General features: G+C 35.9%; 1 protein-coding gene across 1 annotated transcript in view; it reads left to right on the top strand.

The window, feature by feature from the left end:
* Nucleotides 1-24,265, top strand: part of LOC140158853 (serine/threonine-protein phosphatase 4 regulatory subunit 4-like) — a 161,403-nt gene that overhangs the window by 89,843 nt on the left and 47,295 nt on the right. The window contains exons 9-10 of the mRNA XM_072182148.1: nucleotides 3,296-3,418; nucleotides 9,026-9,123. Of these exons, the coding sequence (XP_072038249.1) occupies nucleotides 3,296-3,418; nucleotides 9,026-9,123 (221 nt within the window). The remainder of the gene's footprint in view (nucleotides 1-3,295; nucleotides 3,419-9,025; nucleotides 9,124-24,265) is intronic.

Genomic DNA, 24,265 nt, shown 5'->3' with positions numbered 1-24,265 from the left:
AATCTTCCACACAGGGAGTGTAGATATCAAATGGAGCCACCCATTCAGGTAACCCCATTTGAAATTAACACTCCCTGTATAGGAGATTAAGGTCATGTCTTCCATAGGGGGTGTATGGATTTCAACTGGAATAACGCATTACATTTAAACATTTTCATGCATCGTTAAGGGATCTAAAATGAGCGTTTATTGCGTTTCGACAGTATTTTTTGTGGGACATGAGAGCACCTCAGACCTATCGAATTGCATTCTGAATCTGAAGCATGTCTTTCTGATATCAAATAATTTTCATTTTTGAAAATCACAATATAATACAAATTTTATGACAAATTATAAAAATTAGATATTTTTCAAATTTTTGATATATAACAGTCCTCTAAAGTAAATTATATAAATCTAATGACATATTCTTAAAGTGTATGTAGCAGGGAGGAAAAGCCGACGGTCAATTGAAAATTTTGACCTTTCATATTGAAGATATGGATTTTTTTCCCAAAAGACCTAATTTTTTTGGTGTTTTGGGAAAAAATCCATATCTTCAATAAAAGGTCAAAATTTTCAATTGATCGTCGGTTTTCATCCCACCTACATACACTTTAAGTATAAATCATCAGATTTATAAAGTTTACTTCAAGTACTGTTAAATATCAAAAATATCAATTTTAATGATTTGCCATAAAATGTGTATTAAATTATGTAATTTCAAAAATCAAAATTATTTGATATCAGAATGACATTCTTCGTATTCAGAATGCAATTCGATATGTCTGATGTGCTCTAATGTCCCAAAATAAATACTGTCCAAACGCTCATACCCCAGCCCTTAATAAGAGCACAAAAAGTGTTAAAAATCATGAAACATAAAAATTTTCTCCTAAAAAGCACTTCCTGTACTAGTGTTATGTCCAAGTCAATGTGAAATTTGAAGTTACTAAATTTTGAAAGAGTGATAGTTAAATGAAAGTAACCCTTTTCTAGAAAACATATCTTTACAGTGAGTTTTCAACAAATAAACTGATGCAGCATCGCAGGGCTCGTTAATCAATATGGATTTAGTATTATTTTGGCAAAAACATGTAAAATGTGGATTTAGTAATGTGATGGCAAAGCATGCAAAAATGATGAGTAACTAGGGAATCAACACATAAACGAATACCGTATCATGGCTTCAAGCTATGTCTGTGTGGATAAATTGATATTCAGATGACACAACAAGGACTTATGGAAATAGTTTGGAAAGATGGATCTGTCATGTCGTTTTTGAGTAAAACTTTTCATGTATGAATGGATATAAGCTATTCCAGTTGAAATCTTTACCCCTATGGAAGACATGACCGTAATCTCCCACACAAGTTAGTGTGAATTTCAAATGCGCATTACTTGAATGAGTGGCTCTGTTTGAAATCTGCATTCCCTATGTCGGAGATTAAGGTCATGTCTTCCACAGGGGGTGTATGGATTTTAACTGGAATTGCCAAAGATAAGGGTGGTTTGGAAATATATTGATGACACCAGACAAAAAAAATTCTAAAAAAATACAACAGAATGACAAAACAGTATATTAATCAAATATGCGGAGGCAAAGTTGTTAATGTTTGATACAGAGCAGAAGTCATTCGGTAAGAAACATAAAAGAAAAGACATTGAGAAAATCAGTTGGAATGTTGGGTTACTGAGAATGATTGATAATGGTTTAAACAAACATCGATAATGCAAAGGAAAAAAGGTGTAATATGAACTGATATCACACAAATACAGAAATTGGGTCAACCTGTGAATGTTGAAGGAGGAGGATCTGAATTCATCTTGTTTACTTTTATCCTCTAATACCCTGAGGTTAGGGGTGTCAAGGGAAGGTATAACTTTTCTCTGGATTTCGTCGTTCGTTGTATTCTTCCGGTTTGGAATTAAAAGTTTGTATGCCATACAAAAGGGAAAAGCAAATATAAATTCTCAAGAAGTCAGAAGAACAAATTGACTACCAAAGTTTATTTGAAACACACAACACAAAAATTGGAACAAAATTGTGAATAATTAGGGAGAACTAATAATTAGTATGAATTCCTTACAAAGGTATCTGCAGTGTTTAAAATCAGACAAATCCTGAGGGTGCCCTCCTCAGAAAATGTTAAAATATGGCTTTAACAGAGCCTGTGTGTGTAAATTTTTTACCATAGCAACATTTTTTACAGGCAAGTGTATAAAATATGGGAGAAAATTATCTGTACACCACATACATATCTGATTTGTCCATTAAGTTTTTGAGGTGACAACTCTCTAGTCCGAAGGTTCCCTAGTCCGAAGGCCTCGAAGTTCGCTAGTCCGAAGGCCTCGAAGTTCGCTAGTCGGAACATGTATTTTACCATTCGCTAGTCCGAATTCTGTAAAAGGTTCGCTAGTCCGAATATCGGGTTCTCTAGTCCGAATATAGAATAAAGCTCGCTAACCCTATCCCTAAACTCTAAACCCTAACCCTAAACCCTAACTTAAAACCCTAACACTAACCTAAAGTTAAGAATTTTCGCGTTGCAGGAAATTCCATAAAATCATGAATTGGAGGTAAAGCGGAACGCATTTCTGAGAAAAAAATTAAAGAAAATAAGCAAAAATGGCCTAGAAAAAGGGAAAAAATACAATTGAAAAGAAATAAATAAAATACTAAATGAAATGGGTCTTCAAAATTCATCAAAATAAAGTAAAATCCGTCATAGATTTACCGTACAACGCCTGTCCTACCTCCCATTGCAGCCATGGTATCCCAACTTTGCAAATCGCAATGATCGTTACAAGATTCTTGTGAAATTTTATTATGTCAGAAATGTGCTAAAATTACAAAGCGGAGAAAAGCGGAATTTAGCATTTGTAAAGCAGAAAATTCTTGGCTTTACACTAACCCTACCCATAACCCTAAACCCTTACCCTTATTCTATATTCGGACTAGAGAACCTTCGGACTAAAGAACCTTCGGACTAGCGACCCTACGGACTAGAGAGAAGTCACGGTTTTTGAGACAAGGGAGCAATATGTACTTACCATAAAGTGCACAGCAATTTTAGGCATGATTTAATGCTTTTTGCAAAATGACATGAAGTGCTGCACTACTTTAGCATTATCTCTCAATAATGAGCAATTCCGGTTTAAATACATACACCCCCTATGGAAGGCATGACTTGAAATCTACACCCCCTGTGTGGGCGATTAAGGTCATGTCTTCCATAAGGGGTGGGTGGATTTCAACTGGAATAGCCTTGTGTTAATGTTGATTTACAATGTTATATTTTTTTTTCTATTTCAGATACGTGTACTCAAACAATTATTCCGTTAGTGTGTAAATTTTGTGAGAATGCAATGCAGAGTGAAGACTCGACGCTGCCAGTGGTGGCTAAACAGTTTGGAAAGTTGTGCCATGGATTATCAGGTAATTATCGTGCATGTAGATTTAGTGTATTGGGTAAAATAAACCATGAGAGTAGTCAGTCCTTCGGGAGGGGATGGTAAGCTGTCAGTTTTGCGTACTCAGAGCCATACATGTATCATGGAGGCAGTTTTGGAAGGATTAGGGAGTGAACCTATTGACTCTTCCAATCCATCCTGATGTTTATCACGGACCCCAGTGGAAATGGATTATTCCATTTGAAATCCATACACACCCTATGGAAGACATGACCTTAGTCTCCCACACAGGAGTTGTAGATTTCAAATGCAGTCACCCATTCAGGTAACCCATTTGAAATTCAAACTCCCGGTGTGGACTGAAAATTGAGGTCATGTCTTCCATAGGGGGTGTTGAAAGCTTTGATGGGTTATCAAGGAGTGTTGTCAAGCAATCCAAATAAACAAAAACTAAATAAAAGTCAAGTGACTGGAGACTGGTTTCATGACTCCTCTTTTCTGTAAAAGTAAAATACCTTCAAAATACCTAAAACACTTCCAAATTTAAAATTATGACAATGTACATCTCATCAATGTTGCACATGGTTGTACAAGACCTCTTCTGGAGGGCGCAAAATAGCTTAATAAATACATGTAAGCTATGACTCTGTGTTTGTATGTGGAACATCAGGTCTACAGTTTGGCCATGGAAGTCAGTATATTGTGTATAAAAATAAGAGAAGATTCAATAATGAAATGTCAAAATGTGTATCTTTGATTTGCCAATAAACATCAGCAGACAAATTTTGGTCTATATGATTATATGTATGTGAAAATGGTGTACTCGCGCATGTCTGTGTGTCCCAGTCTGCTTCTGCAATGTACCAGTAATAGTTAGTGGGCTATAAGAAGGTTGGGATGCTTGTAATAGTTGGAAAACACTTTTTCAAGATAGAATCAAGATAGAATAAAGCTTTTATAATGTTTTTTTTAAGCTTTGTAATGTCATCCAAGTAGCACAATTTGTCTCCAATTGAAAGATGTGTTGCAATGATTATGCATCCCCTGTGGTGACCTAGCGAATTCCGTCTTTTTTCTCAAAACGATAAAATCATTACTAGAATATGACAACACCAACAACTATCAATTTCATCTTGACATAACATATTACATAAGATCCTTTTAGGCAAAGATATGAAAAGGATTTTTAAAGATCCGAAATTTGTGTCTTTTGTCACGCTGAAACATTGTACGGCTTTAAAACGGTTGTAATTTGTTAAGTGTTGTGTATTCAAACACTTACTGTCAAGTGTGGTTCAACAGCCTTAAAACAGGGTTAGAAACCTGAAAATTGTTACACAAAAGTGGTGTCGAGAACCTGAAATGAAAAAGATATCAGTATCTGGAGTAGACAGAAGTGGAACTTATTATATAGCGAGTGTCACTTGAGGGCAAGATTACACAGATGTGGAGAACACAAGGTTTTATTGTGTCAACCCTCCTGGTGATATTCTTGTTCAAGTTGTGATACTGTGATAGGCACAAATTATTTGGTTTAATATGTTGATGTGTGCATCACTTAAGTCCCAATTTACGCTCTTGTAGATTCCCAAAGAGCGCTAGTCATGCAGTAAGTTAAGTGCACTTGGCGTGTGTGGGTGCTGTGCTGCGCCCTCTTGCATGTATGCCATTCAACTTCAATCCATGATATTGGGCAATTCCTCTTAAAATCCACAATACCCCTAGTGGAATAGTTTAGAAATATCTGCCAGGGGGAGTATGAATTTCAGATGGAATGAACACATTAGGCTGCTCCGTTAACACTCTTTGAAAGATTCAACCTGAATCTTCTACAGAGCTGAGGGAGGATGAGTTTTAAATAGAGTTGGTTAATGTAGCTTAATGTGCTGATTGCATTTGAAATTCATACTCCCCATGCAGAAGATATCTCCAAAATTTTACACAAGGGGAGCGTGGACTTTCAATGGCTTAGCCCTTTGTGAGTCTTGCCCATTATAAGTTGAACAAAGCAAAAAAGTAAAAAACTCAAAACTGTGCTCAGCATGTTTGTCCTCAATGGAATGTATTGTTTCAGATATAATTATGGTTATTTATTTATTTATTGGCAAATAATACATTACAGATAGAGTTTACCAATTTCAGAATTTGTCCTCAAGGTCCAACAGTTATGTCAGTAGATGGCATAGGATATCATAAAGTGGCAGACTTGGAGCATTTGGGACTGTTTTTAATAAAAGAAATAGTTAATTTAAAATTGATCAAACTAAAACCAAGTCGCCTTCGAAAGCACAGGCCCTTTAGGTCATTCTTCCCTGTTAGCTGGATCCCTCCTCCCTCCAAACAAAATGGGAATCAGTTTCTCATGACTAGGAAGTAACATTGGACTGTTATAGTTGAAATCCATACACCTTCTATGGAAGACATGGCCTTAATCTTCCAAACAGGGAGCCTGAATGGGTGATTCCATTTGAAATTTACACCCCTGTGTGGGATAAAAAAAAGATAAAAAAGTGCAGTGATTTATAGTGCGCTACGCACAGGCACAACGCCTAGACGTTGATCCACAAGCCTCAGCACACATTACAGGTTGTCGCTGACCACTACAGCCCCACATCATTCCACAAACCATTTAACAACAATATCAAAGTTATGTCTTCAGTAGGGGTGTGTGGATTTCATCTGGAATTGCCCATTCTGTAATTGCTGCCCAAGTGTGATAATTCCATGTCTGTCACAGTTTGTAAACACGGTTTATTCGCTGGAAGTTGAAGTGTTGTTTTAAACACTGGCCAGTTGGTCACCAACCTTGTGGAAGATTCATGAATGAATTCTGTAGTCTGGACTGGTCATGACGTAAATATACAAGGTGTCTTGTTATTTTATAGAATGTGAAAAAAGTAGAAAGCTTCCCCATTTCAGAAATCAATAAGTTAATAGGACTGTTATTGCTATATGCATCACCATATATCGGAATTGGATAATTTATGCTGTGAATATACATATGTTATATTTAACATCTGATATAGAAGATAAAGATAGAAAATATTGAACCATATCGATCAGAAAAATGAAACATTTGGTTTGAAGTGTAACCAGGGGTCAATTCATGAAACTTCAGACTCAACACCTAGTTTGCTTAGTTTGACGTACGATTTATACCAGGTGTGAGTTTCCCGTTTCGCTGAAGAAATGTGATCAAAATAAACATACGTGGATTCTTTTGTGTGTTTATTGCGGTTAAAGATAGCTTTGTTTTCACATGCTTAAACATCACGTCATTGGGTACATGTAACAAAATACGCACAATGTCTTAGATTTAAGCAGAAAACTAACAAAATAGGTAAGCAGTATAAATATGTTAGGCTATACATACAATAGAGGTCAAAAAATGAATCAGCCATGAAGCTCATGTGTGATTGCTAACTGCAAGTACGTTGCAGATACAATTTTATTGATTTTAAGAGTTTGACAGCTACAGATTTATCTTACAACCTGTAAGTTGCTTTAAACTTAGGCAAAGAGGGCCCCAGGTACTGTTTGTTTAGTTTCATAACTAGTGTTAAATGACTTTCTGACACAGTTTCAAAATCGACCTTTGTCGTCAAATGTACAGGCTGTATCAAAATGATTGGTACCCATCAGTTTCCTGTAATTTTGGACAAGACAAAATCAAAATGAAACATAGGAGCCACATCAAAATGAAACATAGGAGCTTAATTGTATAGAAGGTCATAAAACCATATTGAAGAATCAGGCTTGACAATAAATACAAAGAACTGATGGGTATCAATCATTTTGATACAGCCTGTAGTTTGCATCATTAAGCTAGGGTCTTCAAAACTAAACTTTTGTAAAGTTGCTTGATCTGTCTAATGTTGTGAACAGTGAAGAAATGGAAGCATGCAAGTGTAAATGTTTTTCAGAAAAGTGGTACATGTAAAACCTGGTCAATATTTGTGTATTCGGCTAAACTTTCTAGCAAATGTTTGATGGATTGTAATTACAGAATGTAGAAGAGATAAGTGCGACTTCAGTTTGAAATAAATGTCAATTAATGTAAGGTGGATGGATAGGCAGTTTAAAGTTACACAGCACTTGCTTCCGATAAACTTATCTTATGAGGAAAAGGATTCTCTAATTTAAGTCAAATCAGATGGTTTTTGAGTTTTTGAGAAAAAGAGCAATGCAAAGTTTCTGGGTATTTTGTTATTTTGTTATTTTTAACAATAGTTTGATGTAGACAAATGGCTAAAAAATGCTAAAATTTTACCAATTTTTCTTGACTAAACCCTCATAGTAATTTTAATTTTATCGTACATAATTTGGGTCTGAAGGTGTACCTAATGATTTCTAGTAAACTTAATAGTATTTATTTGTCTAACCATTCTAATTTGCATACTTGATCAGCAGTTACGCAAATTACATCATTAATTGTGCAAATTAGATGACAGCTATACTAAATAATACATTAGAAATCATTAGACCACTTTGATGATATATTCTATAGTAGAATGTAAAGAAAATTAAATTGTGTGATTTAAAAGCTCTGTGTTTGGATACCGTATTGTTTGTAATAAAAGGGTGCGTTTATTAGAAGTGAATTGTCAGTGAGAAAAACTTCAAAATAGAAGGAAGGAATTTGCGCCTATACTAAAACTCCAAGATGGCGCCTTGTATCGAATATCGTGTAAATACTATGAAATTAAATCTGTACTTAGTGAAATTCTATCATCATTAAGCAATGAACTGGGTGGAAGTTTTTGAGTCATAATAGGTTTTGTCCATGCAATTTAGCGATCATCACTGACATGACTGATCATGCTGATGCATCATTTGAAGCTTACTCACACAATATTTCATGGAATTTTTGCATTTTTGTCCATTTTTCATTGAAAAAATGCGGAGGGGGCGTTTATTAGAGAGGGGACGTTTAATATAGACAATACGGTATTTACTATTATAATAGGCAACCTTGACTAGAAATTATGTGAACTCAGTCCTTCAAAGTACAGAAGTGGACATCATTGTCACGTTCCGTCTCTCAAGTGAATTTAATATATGCATGGTTTATTCTATCGCTTTGTAAGTGTTGATACAAACATGATGAACTCCTACAGCACAAACATAGTTGATAGGTGAGCTAAAGTAGGTTAAAGCTCCAGAGATAGAGAGACAAAAACAGTGGGAAAACTGCTACACTTTGATCAGCTCGTAATAGGCAAGAATTGTTCCGTTTTTGTTACTGCGCAAGTTGATAAGTCCAAACTTATGCCTGTGTAAATTCACAAAAGCGCATGTCAGATACGCAAAGGTCCTTTTCATATCTCGAAATGCCAAGAAGGTATAACCTACTGAGTGGTGTCAAATGAAAAAGAATAAAGTAAAGAATATAATAAAAATATTTCCCCACCAGGGATGACAAACCTTGACCCGGTTCAATACTCCTTTAAGCCCGGGTCGTCGGAAACGTTTGAGAGTGGTATACCACAATATACCGCCAACTTAAAAAGCCCATATGGTTCATAATATGGTGCGGTAACTGCTCTAGTTTTACTTGGTTACTGCAAATAAGAACAGATATCACATTGTCATATGTTAACTCCCTCTCTTTGTAATATATGATCTGTTACAGTCAACTTATCCGACGATCAGAAGTCATGGTTCTTGGATTTCTACCGCAAGCTGTGTGTGATTGGCCTAAATGAGAAAAGTCTAATTAACGACAGACAGGTATGCAGATTCTTGATATGTATTAGATTGTGTGTACTCCTAGCCATTTGGGGGAAAATGATTCAAATTCTTGAACAAGCAAACCAACATTTATTTAAAGCTGACCAAAGTTGTGAACTTTAACATTCTAAATTTAGACATTCTTCATTTACAGAAACAGAATTGATCACTCTTAAAATTTATTCATTTGCAGTTGCTGTGTGCATATTGCAACTATGATACTTGTCAGGGTTGCCACTTAAAGGTGGCGATGAACAGCACTCAAGTAGCCCAGTCTTGGAGGAAGATGCACCCAAAATAATAATATTTATGTGCTTTTCCTCAGTCTAGTGAATAAATCACTCAATTGGGTGTATAACCACTTGATTCACTACACTTTCCTTACAAAGTGATTGATCAATAAAGTGGCCGTAAAACGCTTGAAAAGAGCAATGGGCTATTCAGGTTGAAATCCATACACCCCTGTGGAAGACATGACCTTAATCTCCCATGCAGGGGTGTAGATTTCAAATGGAGCCACCCATTTAGGTAACCCATTTGAAATTCACACTCCCTCTAGCTATGGAAGATTAAGGTCATGTCTTCCATAGGGGTGTATGGATTTCAACTATAAAAACTCAATGACACTTTTTTTGTTGTTGTTGTTGTTGTTGTTGTTGTTGTTGTTGTTGTTGTTGTTGTTGTTGTTGTTGTTGTTGTTGTTGTTGTTGTTGTTGTTGTTGTTGTTGTTGTTGTTGTTGTTGTTTGGGTGTTTTTTTGCAGGGAAGAATCCAGCTATCAAAGCAGGGAGGAATGATCTAAAGGGCATCATGCCTGTCATTCTAATGTGACTTGGTTGTAGTATGATAGATTTTAAATTAACTATTTTATTAAAAACAGTCCCAAAGGCTGCATGTCTGCTACTTTTTAATGTATTTGATATACTATGCCATGTATTGACATGAGTCACAGTCCCAATGCTACAGGTCTGCAACTTTTTAATGTATTTGATACCCTATGCTATGTATTGACATGAGTCATGACTGGTGGATCTTCAGGACAAAATCAGAAATTGGTTGACTATCTATCTGCATGTAATGTATTATTTGCCAGGTACCCGGCCAGGTAAAATTGGCGAAAAAACTGAAAGTATCTTTGAAAACCACATCACCTTGATCCCAACCTTGATACTTGCCAAAGTAGCTCAATTTTAGCACCTGATGAGTCCCGATAATGGGACAAAATATGTCTCATAGCCTATAGCATTTCTTTAGGCCCAAATCATGCTATAAACACAGCTGCCTTCATAAAAAAAATGTACAGCTACACAACCCTGCCTAATTTTTTTATTAGTTGCGCTGAAAGTTATTATTTATATACCAGGGTCTCTTTATCCCACCTGGTGTTCTTAAAAAAAAATTCTTTGTGCAAATTTATAGTTTTCACAGGATGTTTACATTTGAAGAACTGCTCTTTTAAGAGCCACCAAAAGAGTCTCCCTGCATGTACAATGAAGCACCACATTCTCTCCTATGAAACAGCATCTAATATTCTGATCTTTTTCTAAAACTAGGTGATATTGTGCTCATATACAAGTGCTTATATATTGTGCTCATATAAAAGGTGTGATTACTTCTTCTGAGTTTGAATGAAGCCCAATTGGGCGGGAAAAGTGGCCTTGTGGTAACACTAATACTTGTGCATAAAGAAAATGTGAAATGAAGCACTTAGTTGTTCCAATAAAGAAACTATTTATTTATGCAAATTTTTTCATACCCACACTTCCTCTTGTGTTAAGTGTGAAGGGTAGTTTGCTAAAATAGCCGCATATTTCATGATTGATGTACAGCCGGACGGTCAACGCTCACACGTTGGTTCACTTAAAAGATTCTTGGCTTTAAATAGATGCTGACCGTTATTGTTGTTGTTTATTTTTTCCCCGAAATGTTTCCACATTTTTTTTTTTTTTCCTCTCTAAAAAGTTCTTTATACCAGGGCTTGATTTAAGCACTTGACTATTTGTTGTCCATTGAGAGTTGAAAATGCTCAGGGCAATTCGTAAAATGGTATTGGGCATGGTGGCCATGCTGGTCTTATATTCCTCCCCACCCCATCCCCCACCCCAAACACACACTCATATCTCAGAAGAAAACTTTGCCAATTATGTCCATCTTAGCTTACATCATCACAACCCATATTCTTGTAATCTACAAATAGTATAGCAACAATGTGTCTGACATTTGTAGTATAAAACAAGACACCTTTTGTGTCTGCTTGCTCTTGCATTAGTATAAATTCTATGTAATTTGGGATGAAAAGTGTCGAGCAAAGTTCCAATTTTTTAAGCATGGACAGAAACGCAAATTAGTGATATGGAATTTTATTGGGAGATTTTGTTTATTGAGTAAAGTCTACATTTTACATCTTTTAAGATGTAAAATGTAGACTTTGCAGGCTTCAATATTAAAATATTCAAGCCTGTAACCTTTCATGCCTTATTATTGTGTGGCTGGAGAATTGTAAATTATACTTTGAAATTAGTCTTTAAATAGTCTGGTTGTTTTTAAAAACACTCACAAAACAATATTGTTGTTGATCTGTTTTTAACATCTTTTAGACTTCCATGAGCAAAAAGGCTAACCTTAAGGATACCAGTACAATTTTGTTTCAAACTTACATGATATTCTGTGTATTTCTTTTATAATAAATAAAAAAACACTAATGTTTCACTTTGGAAGCAACTACTCCCGCTTCCAAAAAAATACAGCACTTATTTTTTAGAATTAAAAAGCTATAATCCTGTTTTTCCAAATGAAACACAGATGTTCCTAATCCTTTAGTTATGTCTAACTGGCAATAAAAGTCAAATATGTGGAAATAAGGTCCAAAAACATGCATTTTAGGGTTGTTTTTTTTTATAATTATGCTGTGACAATCAAGCCCAAAGACTTGTACTAAGACTAAATAAGAATATAACAAAGTATGAGCAAACTCGTAGCTATATACTCCAAATTTTGAATGCTTATAAGCTTGTGCCAAGTCTTTGAATTTTGTGACTAAATCATGCAAAATTGCATGTTTTGTACCCATTCCCCCTCAAATTTTGTAAACTATAAAAATTTGACTTTTATTGCAGTTAGAACTAACTAATGGATTAAAATTTAGCTACGTTTCATTTGGCTGAAAAAGATAAGTTTTTTAATCCAAAATAATTAGCGTTGTATTTTTCTGGAATCAGGAGTAGGAGGTAAAATTACCTTTAATGTTAAACACAACAGCATGTATTGCATGCAAAACCAGTCAACACACTCATGGAATCGCCTAATGGCAAGTTTTATTTTTGTTGTGTTGTTTTCTTTGTCTTGCTATTTGCATGATAACAGGAGAGACAGGTGGCTGATGCATTTCAACAAAAGGTGACATTATTAACACAGTGTGGCTTATTTGTGTGTGTGTTTGTGTGCAGTTGATGAACAGTTATGTCTTCACAAGTAAATTCATACAGTATATGCTTGATAATTACCTATCTAGATGCTATCTTTTACTTTAGCGCTGTAAGGCGACAAAAAAACCCTGTTCTACGGTCGGTCGGACCTTTTAAGTAGGGTCAGTCAGTGGGTGTTTTTTGTTTTGTTTTGTTTTTTGCAAATGACTCTAAAAATCACCAAATCTGTAAATAAATTTGCAGTTTTTCCCTCGTTTTGCACACATTTTATTCAGTCAAATTAAATCAACTTTTTGCCCAAAACAGCTGATTTTACATGCATACAACAATTGCCGTCATACTCAGATCAGTCTAGTTTTTACCAAAAAATGGCTGAATTTACATGCATGCATACAGCAAAATTTTTTAAAAAGCAAGGTCTGTTGGGCCTATAAAACAGATTTCCTTTCTTTTGTTGCCTAAAAGTAAAAGCCAGTGTCTAGTGTGTTACTTGTTAGATACAGCATTTTACTTTGTAGCAGAGTGATAAATAATGCCTCTTAAGTCTGAAGGTATTATTTGCTGTTTGATTTGTTCAGATAATATACTGTGTGGTTACTTGTGAGGGCAGTGATTTTGATAGTGATCCAACTTAATCAAATAAAGCGTGGCTTTGGGTGTGTTTTTGTGTGCATCCCCACCACATAATTAAACATATCTGATCATTTCCAATGAAACTGGTCTTTTTTCTCACAGCACAATATGCACATTGTTTTCTTCTAGACCATTTCTTTCCTAATTTCTCTTTCCTTCTTCATCCCTCTTATTCCTCCTTCTTGCTCTCCTCCTTTATTTTCAACAGCTCCCTCCTTCTCTTCTATACCCATTCCTTTTCCTTTTTTCTTCCTTTATATAATTGAATACCTGAGTGGAAGAAGGGCCCAACTCCAATTTTTTACAAAAAGGAGTTAGACCCAGCATTTTATTGCCAGCAGACTGCTCTTTCTTGTGTGTGAAAGATGAGCCAAAATCCACTCTCTAAATAGTCTTCCACGTACACTTAATCATGGGTTTTCATGGAAGAAAGGCCCAACTCCATGGAGTTGGGCCCTCCTTCCACAAATATAGGGTTAAAGAGGAATTTTGATCATCCATGAAATCTGCTTTTCCCTACAGTAAACTTTCTTGCTAACATATTACATGAGTTCTATTTGTGCATAATGGCTAGTATCTAATTTCTGTAGCTATTTATAACACAGAACTGGCACTTGCAATATATTAGTGGAAGAAGGGCCCAACTCCAGCTCGTATTAAGACCTGTACCGTTGCTATGGAAACATCATATTTATGTTCGAATGTATGTAATATTGTATGTTCATGTATTAAAGGTCCCATGAAGACGAAAACAATCTGTCTATAAAACTTGTCCAAATATTAAGTTTTTTCTTAATATCTCAAAAACAGTTTTGATGGAGTTGGGCCCTTCTTCCACTCAGGTATTCAATTGTCATCATTCATTCCTCTCCCTTCTTTCCAAACCATGGCTGATGTGGACTTGCATACTGTATGTGACCTGACACCCATGGAATGAGTGTAAAGTCGCAAATTGGTAGTGTCTAGATCTTCTGGCTGCTGAGTTGATGTTCTTTGTTTGATACACACCGGTACAAGCCAGTAGTATGTCTCTGTAATTGGGGTATATTCTGTAAACCAGTGAATGGGGCACAATGGGCATTCACAAGGACATGCTACTGGTTTGTACAGGTGTGAGCCAAACAAAAACAAAAAACTCTGCAGTCAGGTTTCGAAACTACCAATTTGCCACTTTACACTCATTTCTTGGTAACAGGTCACATATATTTTCGTCTTCCACTCCCCCACTATACATGTATCTGCTGTTTTTTATGCACAGATGACAGTCACATTATCTTTCAATGGAATCTAACAATATTGTGATGGATTTTGAACTTGCTGTCATGTCATTTTAAGTTATACAATCTTGATAAGAATTAGGAAATTACCAGTTGATGTCCATTCGGATGTTGGTGGGTGTGAGATCAGTCGTGATGTTACAACCATGAACCCATAATCAAGCATTGTGATCAGGGATTATGAACATCTCATGATTTTAGTCCGTCAACCAAACAAGGAAGGGTAGATTATATCATACTGCTCCTTCACCAAATCAAAGCTTTAAGATTATAACCTTGTGTCAGTTGAGGTGTGGCAGCTATTAAATACTGCAGCTAAGTAAAAATCCAAAATATTTGCACTATAAAAGTTGTAGTGCATTGCAGTGGAAGCTTGTTCTCCTGGGCCCGGTTCGTGAAACTCAGTCGTAAACTTACGACAGTCAAGTCAACCTACGACTGTCATATGTCCTATGCAATGGACTTATCATGTGATGTACGTATTAAAATGACATAAGACTGTCGAAAATTTACGACAGAGTGTCCCAAACCAGGCTCTACCATGTACTGAACCCTTTAATGTGCTGATCCCATCATTTGTAAATAATTGCTACATTCCACAGTATGCTAAATGTAGATATATGTCTAATGTCACCTGTGTGAATGACCAAGTATCTATTTCCAGAAAAAGACAGAAGTTAAGATACAAAATCATTAATTCATGTAGATGCATCAGCTTACACTTCCCAAAGAAAGATTAGTACTTTCAAGCATCAAGAGATTACATGTCACCTACCTCATCATTGCGTGGCCATCCGTAAAGACGGGACATTTTCATCAGATATATTTTGCAGTGATCTGTAGTGTCATGGTGTGATAAGCTTATCTGTTTGTTCTGTACTGCCAGTGGGCAGGTGAAGAAAGCACTCTTGATGACCGATTACAATTGAATGTTGTATGTATTTAAAAAAAGTTTAAGGTATCTCAATGAGCTATTCCAGTTGAAATGCACACACCCCCTGTGGAAGCTACACATGGCAGCTATTGCACTTACCCACTTCTGACACTGAGCAGTTGATATGTGATTTCAAGAAAAACTGCCAATATCCTTGAAGGAGGCGGGGGACCATACCATGAACCAGAGCATTAGTGGTTTTTCCGGGTTTTTTTTCTCTTGATCAAGTTGATGAATTTGCCAACCTGGTATTACATTTTTTTTCATGACCAAGTTTATAAGAGGACATATTTCTTTTTTGTGTGTACTGAAATGAGCTATTCCAGTTGAAATCCCAATACTCTCCCTATAGAAGACATGACATTAATCTTCCACACAGGGGGTGTGAATTCCACATAGGGTTTCCTGAATGGAAATGAAAACTCAATTTGAAATCTACTCCGCTTGTGTGGGAGATTAAGGTTGTGTCTTCCATAGAGGGTGTATGGATTTCAACTGGTATTGCCAAATGGTGACCGGTCTCCATAAGAATTCCTAACTGAATGGCCCCTCATGTTGTTGACACTTCTGTGAATTTGAAATCTACTCTCCCTGTGTGGGAGATTAAGGTCATGCCTTCCATAGGGGGTATGTGGATTTCAACTGGAATAGCTTTCATCACTGTGTCCAGATACGGTGAAAAAAAAGAAGTGTCAAAGTTGGCTTTGATATAGTACCATTGTGTTTTTGGTCAATGCCTTATGAACCTGGTTCAGTGAATCACTCAATAAATCCCAATGGTGTGATGCATTGATACTCTAAGTAGACATATTTAAACATAGTGACACTGTCATTACTAGTATGTATATTTATAGGAGGATTACTTTACAGCCTATTTGTTATAACACTTTTGTGCCATCATAGACTGTGTCTGGAATACAAAATACCTGTATTCAGTCAAGATTACAAAAGCTTCATTATAGTATTCATCAAATCCTTCAGTGGTGTCCATCTGCTCTTTCTGATTATTTTGTTAAAAGAACTAAGTCACACGATGCTATGCAGCTTTATGGATTTCAATCGGAATAAGCCAAATGGTGACCATACTCCTTACGAATTCCTAACAGATTGGCCCCCTCATGTTGTTGACACTTCTGTTGAAACTTCTAGTTCAGCCAAATGAAGATTCGACAATCTTGCAGTCTTTATACACATGTTAACCCTAACACCCAAAAATACCACAAAATACCACAATGAAAAATTATGCGCATGCATGAATCCCAGGGTCTGCGATGACGCAATCACCCTAAGTGTTATATGCTCACGGAATTGCTGGCCGGGCAGCGATAACCCGTGTAGCTACCGGTCCGTGATCGTGTGGTTCGCATGCGGGGGGTCAGAGGTTCGAATCCCGGGGGTGCCAAGTGAAAAATTCTTCTTCTTCTCTCGTTTTTCGTATCTTCTTTGACTTCCGATATCAAAAAGCAGGGTTCAGTGTTAAGGTTAGATAAGATGTATTTTTCCACATTAAAGCCTATGTTAACCCTAACACCCAAAAATAACACAAAATACCACAATGAAAAATTCTGCACATGCATGAATCCCAGGGTCTGTGATGACGCAATCACCCTAAGTGTTATATGCTCACAGAATTGCTGGCCGGGCAGCGATAACCCGTGTAGCTACCGGTCCTTGATCGTGTGGTTGGCATGCGGGGGTCAAAGGTTCAAATCCGGGGTGCCAAGTGAAAATTCTTCTTCTTCTCGCCTTTTTCAGATCTTCTTTGACTTCCGATATCAAAAAGCAGGGTTCAGTATTAGGGTTAATGGAACCAAAGATTACGAGGGGTATCAAAAAGTTTTTTAAATCACCCCAAAGTGATAGAACCAGAAACTTCATTTTGATATTTACATAGTCACTGTGCAAAGTCACACATTTCTCCCACTATTTATTGACTGTCCACAGACCGCCATTGTAGAGCTCCTCAAATTGAGAAAATCTCTGATTTCTATACATAGTATCCGTCCAGAGTCAAACATTTTTTCCACTGTTTCTTGACACTGTGCATGCCTCCATTGTAGAAGTCCTCAGATTGCGTTGAAAACCACTGTTCCACCTCTTGAATGACTTCATGACTTCAAATCGCCTACCCCACAGTAGAGTTTTCATCTGTGGGAATATGACATTGAGCGAGATCGGGAGAATAGGGCGGATGTGGCAAGATTTCATAACATAACATAATAACAAGTATTTATATGCGCCTTTGCCTAGGGATTCAAGGCGCAAGAGAAAAGAAAACCAAAAAATTCAAAAATACAGAAAGCAAAGGCAGCAAAAATTAAGGAAATAAATGAGGTTTTGATCAATGAGTCCAGGCTTTTTTTTCTTTGTGAGCAACCGTTGTCAACAGAGGGCCTCAACACCAACCATGAAAGCGTTCAACTTCCTTTCTCTGTTATGATTCTGACACTTGAAACACTGAACCATCACTTTAATCAATCTTGTTTCATAGAAACGAACTGATGACCCTCAGCCATTGAGTAAACCTAACAGCTTATACAGTGGGCAAAGTCTAATATGACAGTCATAAACGATATCATTTTCTGAAAAGTGTAAGCAGTGGTGGTCATTGAAAAAGGATTTAGTGGTACTGAATTTGAAGATAATGTCAATAAATCAAATCTTTCATTTAAGGGTAGACGAGGTATTGTTGGTCGAAGCAACCTAAAAATCGATTTTTGTTATCTAGATCAATATATTATTGAAAAATAACACCTTGATGTTTTGCAAAAGTTCATTCTACAAATTGTATACTTTGCAAACTTGCTTAATTTATTGTTGTTAATGAGTTATGTACGTTTTACAAAAGTGTTGTTGTTTCAGCCCTCTTTACAACGTAACTCAAGAACCGCAGCACCTATAAAAGTATATCTGTGATATTTTAATTCTTGACACACTCACTATGAATTGAGCAATGCAGTTTTTGCCAAAGCTCACTATAATTCGTAAGATGCCGTGAACTACCAAATCACAACAGTTTAAAATAATTAATAACCTTAAATCATTTCTGGATATGCACTGACAAAGATATAACAAAATTATCAGAACTCTATGGGACAATATAAAGTTAGTCCAGAAAGACAGTGTTATGTCATATCTGATTAGAATTCTATCAGCATACATTAAGTGGGATATACTAGCTATGCATAGTCATACTAAAGGATTGATTGCATAAACACACTCAGTATTCCTATCATTTGTGAAGCAGATTAGACAAGAAAGGTTCTCAGTTTAAGGTAGTTAAAAAATGTGGAATGGTAACTGCAGAAGAATATACTTTCAATAATTACTCTTATACATTTTTTCCCAAAAAGACCAAAAAAATAGGTCTTTTGGGGAAAAAATTGTGTATCTTCAATACTGAAAGGTCCAAATTTTTAAATGATAAGTCTGCTTTTCCTCCCAGCTACATACACTTTAAGTACATACCAGTAGATTTATAAATTTTATTTCAAAATTACAAAATTGTTTGATATCAGAAGGCCATTCCTCATATTCAGAATGTAATTCTATGTCTGATGTGCACTCATGTTCCACAAAAAATATTGTGCAAACGTTGATATCCAATCCCTTAATGACCTTAATCTTCCACACAGGGAGTGAATTTCAAATTTCATGTCTTCCATAGGGGTTATGGATTTCAACTGGAATAGCCCAATTTACAGACCAGGCAGCTATTATAGATCTTCAACTTTTTGTAATTGCACAAAATGGTTTGTTTATGTTGGTCGTTGGGTACTATTATTTGGAAACCGCAACTAGCTAGAACACTCCAGATAGATAATACACTAATTGACGTCAGAGGGATTATTTTTTTGCAGAACATTAATATTAGATGATAAATGAAGAGTTACAATTTAGCTCAATTTTATGGAGGAAAAACAATGGTAATGTCGTATTGATAAAATAATAACTCAGTAGTGACTTCTCAACAAGAGTCGATTTCAAAAAAAGGGCATCGTTTGAGTTCCAAAGTAAGAAATATCCATAATCATTGTTGACTCAATGATATTATTACACACTCACATGTGTCATTGGTTTGGAAGAAATAAGAAAATCGGGTTGGTTTCAATATTTCCGTAACTCAACAGTAAATTGTCAGCCTCTTTCCTACTCAAAATACCACTCCAGCGGGCATACCAACACTCGCATGCCACTCTTTTCTTTTTACTTGTATTAAATAGATACCACTTGCCGAAACAACTTCAGTTCAAACAATAACATCAGTGGCAGTAATCTTTACCTTTTGGGGTTGGAACCGCAATAATGTTTCCCTTGTGCGATATAAGTTGAATCATATTGCATGTCAAGGGGGTTACACCTCGTACGCTGCAGTGTTAAAATAACATAGAGATGACGCAATGTAAAAGTTGCCAGCTGCAACGATAATAAATAATAATGCTATGCCATGATACGGAAAAGAGTTAGTTGTCGATTAAAATCAATTTTAATTTTTCACTGCAATTAATTTGATTTTTTTGTGGGCTGTACAATGCTGTATCTTCCAGCAAAATTTGTCTTATTGTTCTTGAGATATGAGCTTACCAATGTTGCTGAGAACAAAAGAAAACAAAAGGAGTCGAATGTTACTTCAATCTGTATTTCGAAATGAAGTTCCACAACTAAAGATAACAATTGTGTAATTGTATTACAAATGTTGATAGTCTAGCACACTAGGATCGCAAACATGCTCATCTCTTAGTACAAAGTTCATAAATCCCAGTATGGTTGTACAGTCATAGAATGACCTTTGTACATAATAGGTGCAAAAACTCATACTCCATAATATGAAGTCAACTTCTGAGCTAATTGTTGGTTAATGCAAGTTATTGAACTCTGCCTCTGAATGAGAACATGCTGGTTGATAGTCTGGTGATGAAGTCAGGTGAAACTTTGAAATGAAGTCAAACAAAATTAAGTAACTGCCAAAGATAGTATTTCAGGTTTGATTTTAAAGATAAATTACAAGTTTTGTCTTTGTGGAATATAATTACAACACCTCACAGCAGGTCTGTACTTGTTAGTGTGTACTGATGTTCATTCCAATAGTAACATTACTCATCAAATACGTTTACACCCGGTCGCTGAGCGATGAGCAACTGATTTTTGACCAGTCAAAAAAATTGTGTTACTTTATTGGTAACAAATCTATGGCTCGGAACCTGAGAACAAACTCAGGATGAGGCACAAGTGAGAAGCAACTCGGAAGTTTTCAGAGAGCAAATTTTACTGGAAGATTAATCGGGAAGATTTTAATCAAATATTTTGCAAAGCTTGTCTTTATCTTATTATCTCTTTACTGAGATTGTATGAGGATGTAGAGGGAAATGTGAAGCTCAGAATGAGAATGAAATAATAGCAGGGAGGCTACATTGGAAAAAGTCCTATTTTAAAATTTAAGAATAAAGGCAAAGCCCAGTTTTTTTACGCCAAACATATAGTGATATCGCCCATGTTATATGAAACAATAGATGCTTACTGCTTACTGCTCCCATAACCCTCCTGGGTCGTAGGGGCACTGCATGACAGACCGCTCCACCACCATCCTCCGTCTGTCTCGGTGCATGACTGGCTAAAAACAATACCTTTATTGACATTCTTAAACACTTCAATTCAAATAAAAAATATTAATCATTTAGAAGTATACCCAATTTTAATCAAAATTAAATACTACAAATTACATAGGGCTTAGAATTGATCAGTCCTGTTGTTGCTGTGTGCCTCCGATTGGTTCAAATAGCTTGTATGTGTTGATGTTCACACATTGAACCATGTTATATCTTGTCATATAACACGGATAAGAACCAATAAGATTGCAGGAACTTTCTCAAGTGCTTAAGAATTAACATATTTGAACAAAGCGTCTCAGGGTGTTAAAAGTATATGTAGTGTGAAGCAACTGTTAGTTCATGAATATTAAATATACGATTATGTGATATGTTATCTGATGTGATTCAATCATTCTAAAGTTAGCAGAAATGAAATTGAGATAAAGGCAAAAATATAATCAAAACATAAGAAAATGAACACATAAAAAGTTCATAACTTTTGCAACGAAGTATATGCCATTGATGTGGGGGTTTCAGCATCAGTAATATAAGCATAGGTACTGTTTAAGTTGGAATGGTAATAACACCATATGTGACATGATCAAGGGGAATGAGTCGCATGTCGGCCCTGGTCGAAAATGAGGTTTACACATGTTTCTAAAGAGGAAATTTAGAGCTTTCAGAAACTGAAAACCCCATGTTGATACGACTTTTCTTTATGAAGTTACGTCAGTTTATCAATTGCTGAAAAAAATATAAAACAAAAGAATTTTAACACTTTCTTTGCCAATATCTCAAAATCAATATTAGCGACATCGGACTTATTTCCCTTGATCGTGTTACATATATTAAATTTCAAACTATCGTATATGAGTAGATCTGATTATGTCACATTATAGTATGCTTTAAACTCATCTTAAATTTTTCCAATTACCATTGTCTATATAATTTGTTTTTTTAACTGTCGAAGTGAGTTGCCCTTATTTGTCCTTTTTCTCCAAACTCAAAAATCAAGCCATTATGTGTCACCTGTCAGTTCTGATGATTACTACCAAGAAGATGCTGTAACTACATCGTCAATAAACTCTACCAATATCACACTTCCTCTCTCTATCTCTCATCTATTGCCATGGAAACCAGTACTTTTAAGATACATCTATTAGTACAAGAAAAGTGAGATTGTGATCAAAAAGAATCACTGTGCAATTAAACTTGATGTGAGGCTTTACATTTTAGTGAAAGACTTGAGTATGCGTACAAAAGGAGGCAATTTGGTATTGTATCTGTCGTGCGAGGGGAATTAACGTGTAGCTAAGATAGCTGCCATTTTGCGGTGTAGATTTATGTATGCAGAGATGTGCAGCCCACACATTGTCTTGTTATTTTGATGAACCGATTAGTTGGAAGGAGGAAGGTTTTTTTTTTAATTTAAACTTTTCCACCTTTTTTGTTTTCCCACAAGAGTGTGGTCTCTGATGTGTGGTTTATTTATTTTGATCTGTTTAATATTTTCTACAATTTATTAAGCATTTTACCATTGCAGATGTGAAACTTTTCAGATTTTTAGCAGATTTCAGCTTTTTTGTTGTTGCTCAAATGTACTCAGTTTCTTTTATTTTCAACCAATTTGAGCTATTTTACCCCAATTTCATGCTGTTTGTCAGCTTTTTTTTAACATCGTAAGTTCATGCATAGTAAACATCATTAGTTAAACGCATATCACTTATTGGTAGTGAAATTGTACAAAATAATGCACGTGTACTGAGATGTTGATGCGTCTTATGCACGAGGCCAGAATCCAATCAGAGTCCAATCACCTCCGCACAGAGCAATGTTAATGTCTGTACTTGGATTTTTAATATGAAGGGATGAATGGTGATTAAGAGCTTGGAAACTGGAGCACAATGTTATGACAATTGCGACTTTTGAAAGCCAGCAATTAGTAGCATGAACTCAAATTTGGTTTGGGTAGGAAGGAGATGCTAAGAATCTGAAAGTGGACCCATCACTTTACCAAATTTTCAAGAAATTTGGACCCATTCATATACCGAAAGTCAACATTTTTGGTCAATTTAACACAAATTATCAGTGTTTTTACAACTTTCCCACAAAATTGAGCTGTTTTCAGAAAAAATGAGAAAATTTTGAAAAATGACCCATCAACAAACCAAAAAAATATAGAGAAAGGGGTCATTGATATACCAAAAGACCGAAAATGGGACCCATGTTTGCGGCACATCCCTGTATGGTCATTTGTACTGGAGCATGAACTGTTGTCACAACTGCTAGTGATTTGATTTTCAAATGTTCCTCAAGATGAAATGGTGATTTTCTTCATCAACTTAATCTGCAAACGCAATTTGTGAATAAATCTCTAACACGGCAGCTCATCCCTCACTGGTCTAGTGTGAGTGGTTAGGAGGTTGGTTTTGTAACCAGTGTTAGCTCCAGGGATTCGTTCCCAGTCACTCCTCTTAATAGAATCGGTGTCTATTGATCAGCTAAGGTAATACATTGTCTGTATATTACCTATATTGACCACTGTCCATATGTGCTGTATAAACGTAATAAATCATCATCCCACCCTTTGAAGGATGAAACACCCCAGAAATGTAACTAGATATATTTCCAGCAGTCAATATTTTGTAAATTTTAGTAACATAGTAACACTTCACACGACCACCAGGTCAATACATTTGGCATGATATCCATATTCAGTGATGCCAATTTGCAGGTTTTAGCCTGAATTCAGGTTTTTTGTGAGTCCAAATTCCTCTTTTTTTAAATTTATTTTCAGCCTGTTATAGGACTTTTGGCCTGCTTCCACGTACTAGTTCAGGTTTTTCTCACCTGTTTCAGGTTTTTTGAGTAAAACTGAGTGGCATCTCTCTTGCATTTTTATAATGCCTCATCCCAACCATGAAGAAGATTCTTGATTATATCATATGCTTCTTAGAGTGTATGACTGATGACTGGAATGGGATATTCCATTTAAAATCAACACTCTCCCTGTGGAAGATTTTGGAAATATCTTCCACATAGGGAGTATGAATTTTAAATGTAATTAACACATTAGCAGCTCCACATTTGAAACTCACTCTCCCTCAGGGGAAGATTCAGGTTGAATCTTTTTCAGAGGGTGTATGAAATTTAAACGGAACTGCCTTATTGTGTTCATTCCGTTTGAAATTCATACTCCCCCTCTGGCAGATATTTCCCAAATCTTCCACATGGGTAGTGCAGAATGGAATAGCCCAATGCACTCCAGTATCAAGTCAATTGCCTG

The sequence above is a fragment of the Amphiura filiformis genome, chromosome 1 (genome assembly GCF_039555335.1).
Source record: "Amphiura filiformis chromosome 1, Afil_fr2py, whole genome shotgun sequence".
Taxonomy (NCBI): domain Eukaryota; kingdom Metazoa; phylum Echinodermata; class Ophiuroidea; order Amphilepidida; family Amphiuridae; genus Amphiura; species Amphiura filiformis.
This window is presented reverse-complemented; position numbering and strand designations above follow the sequence as displayed.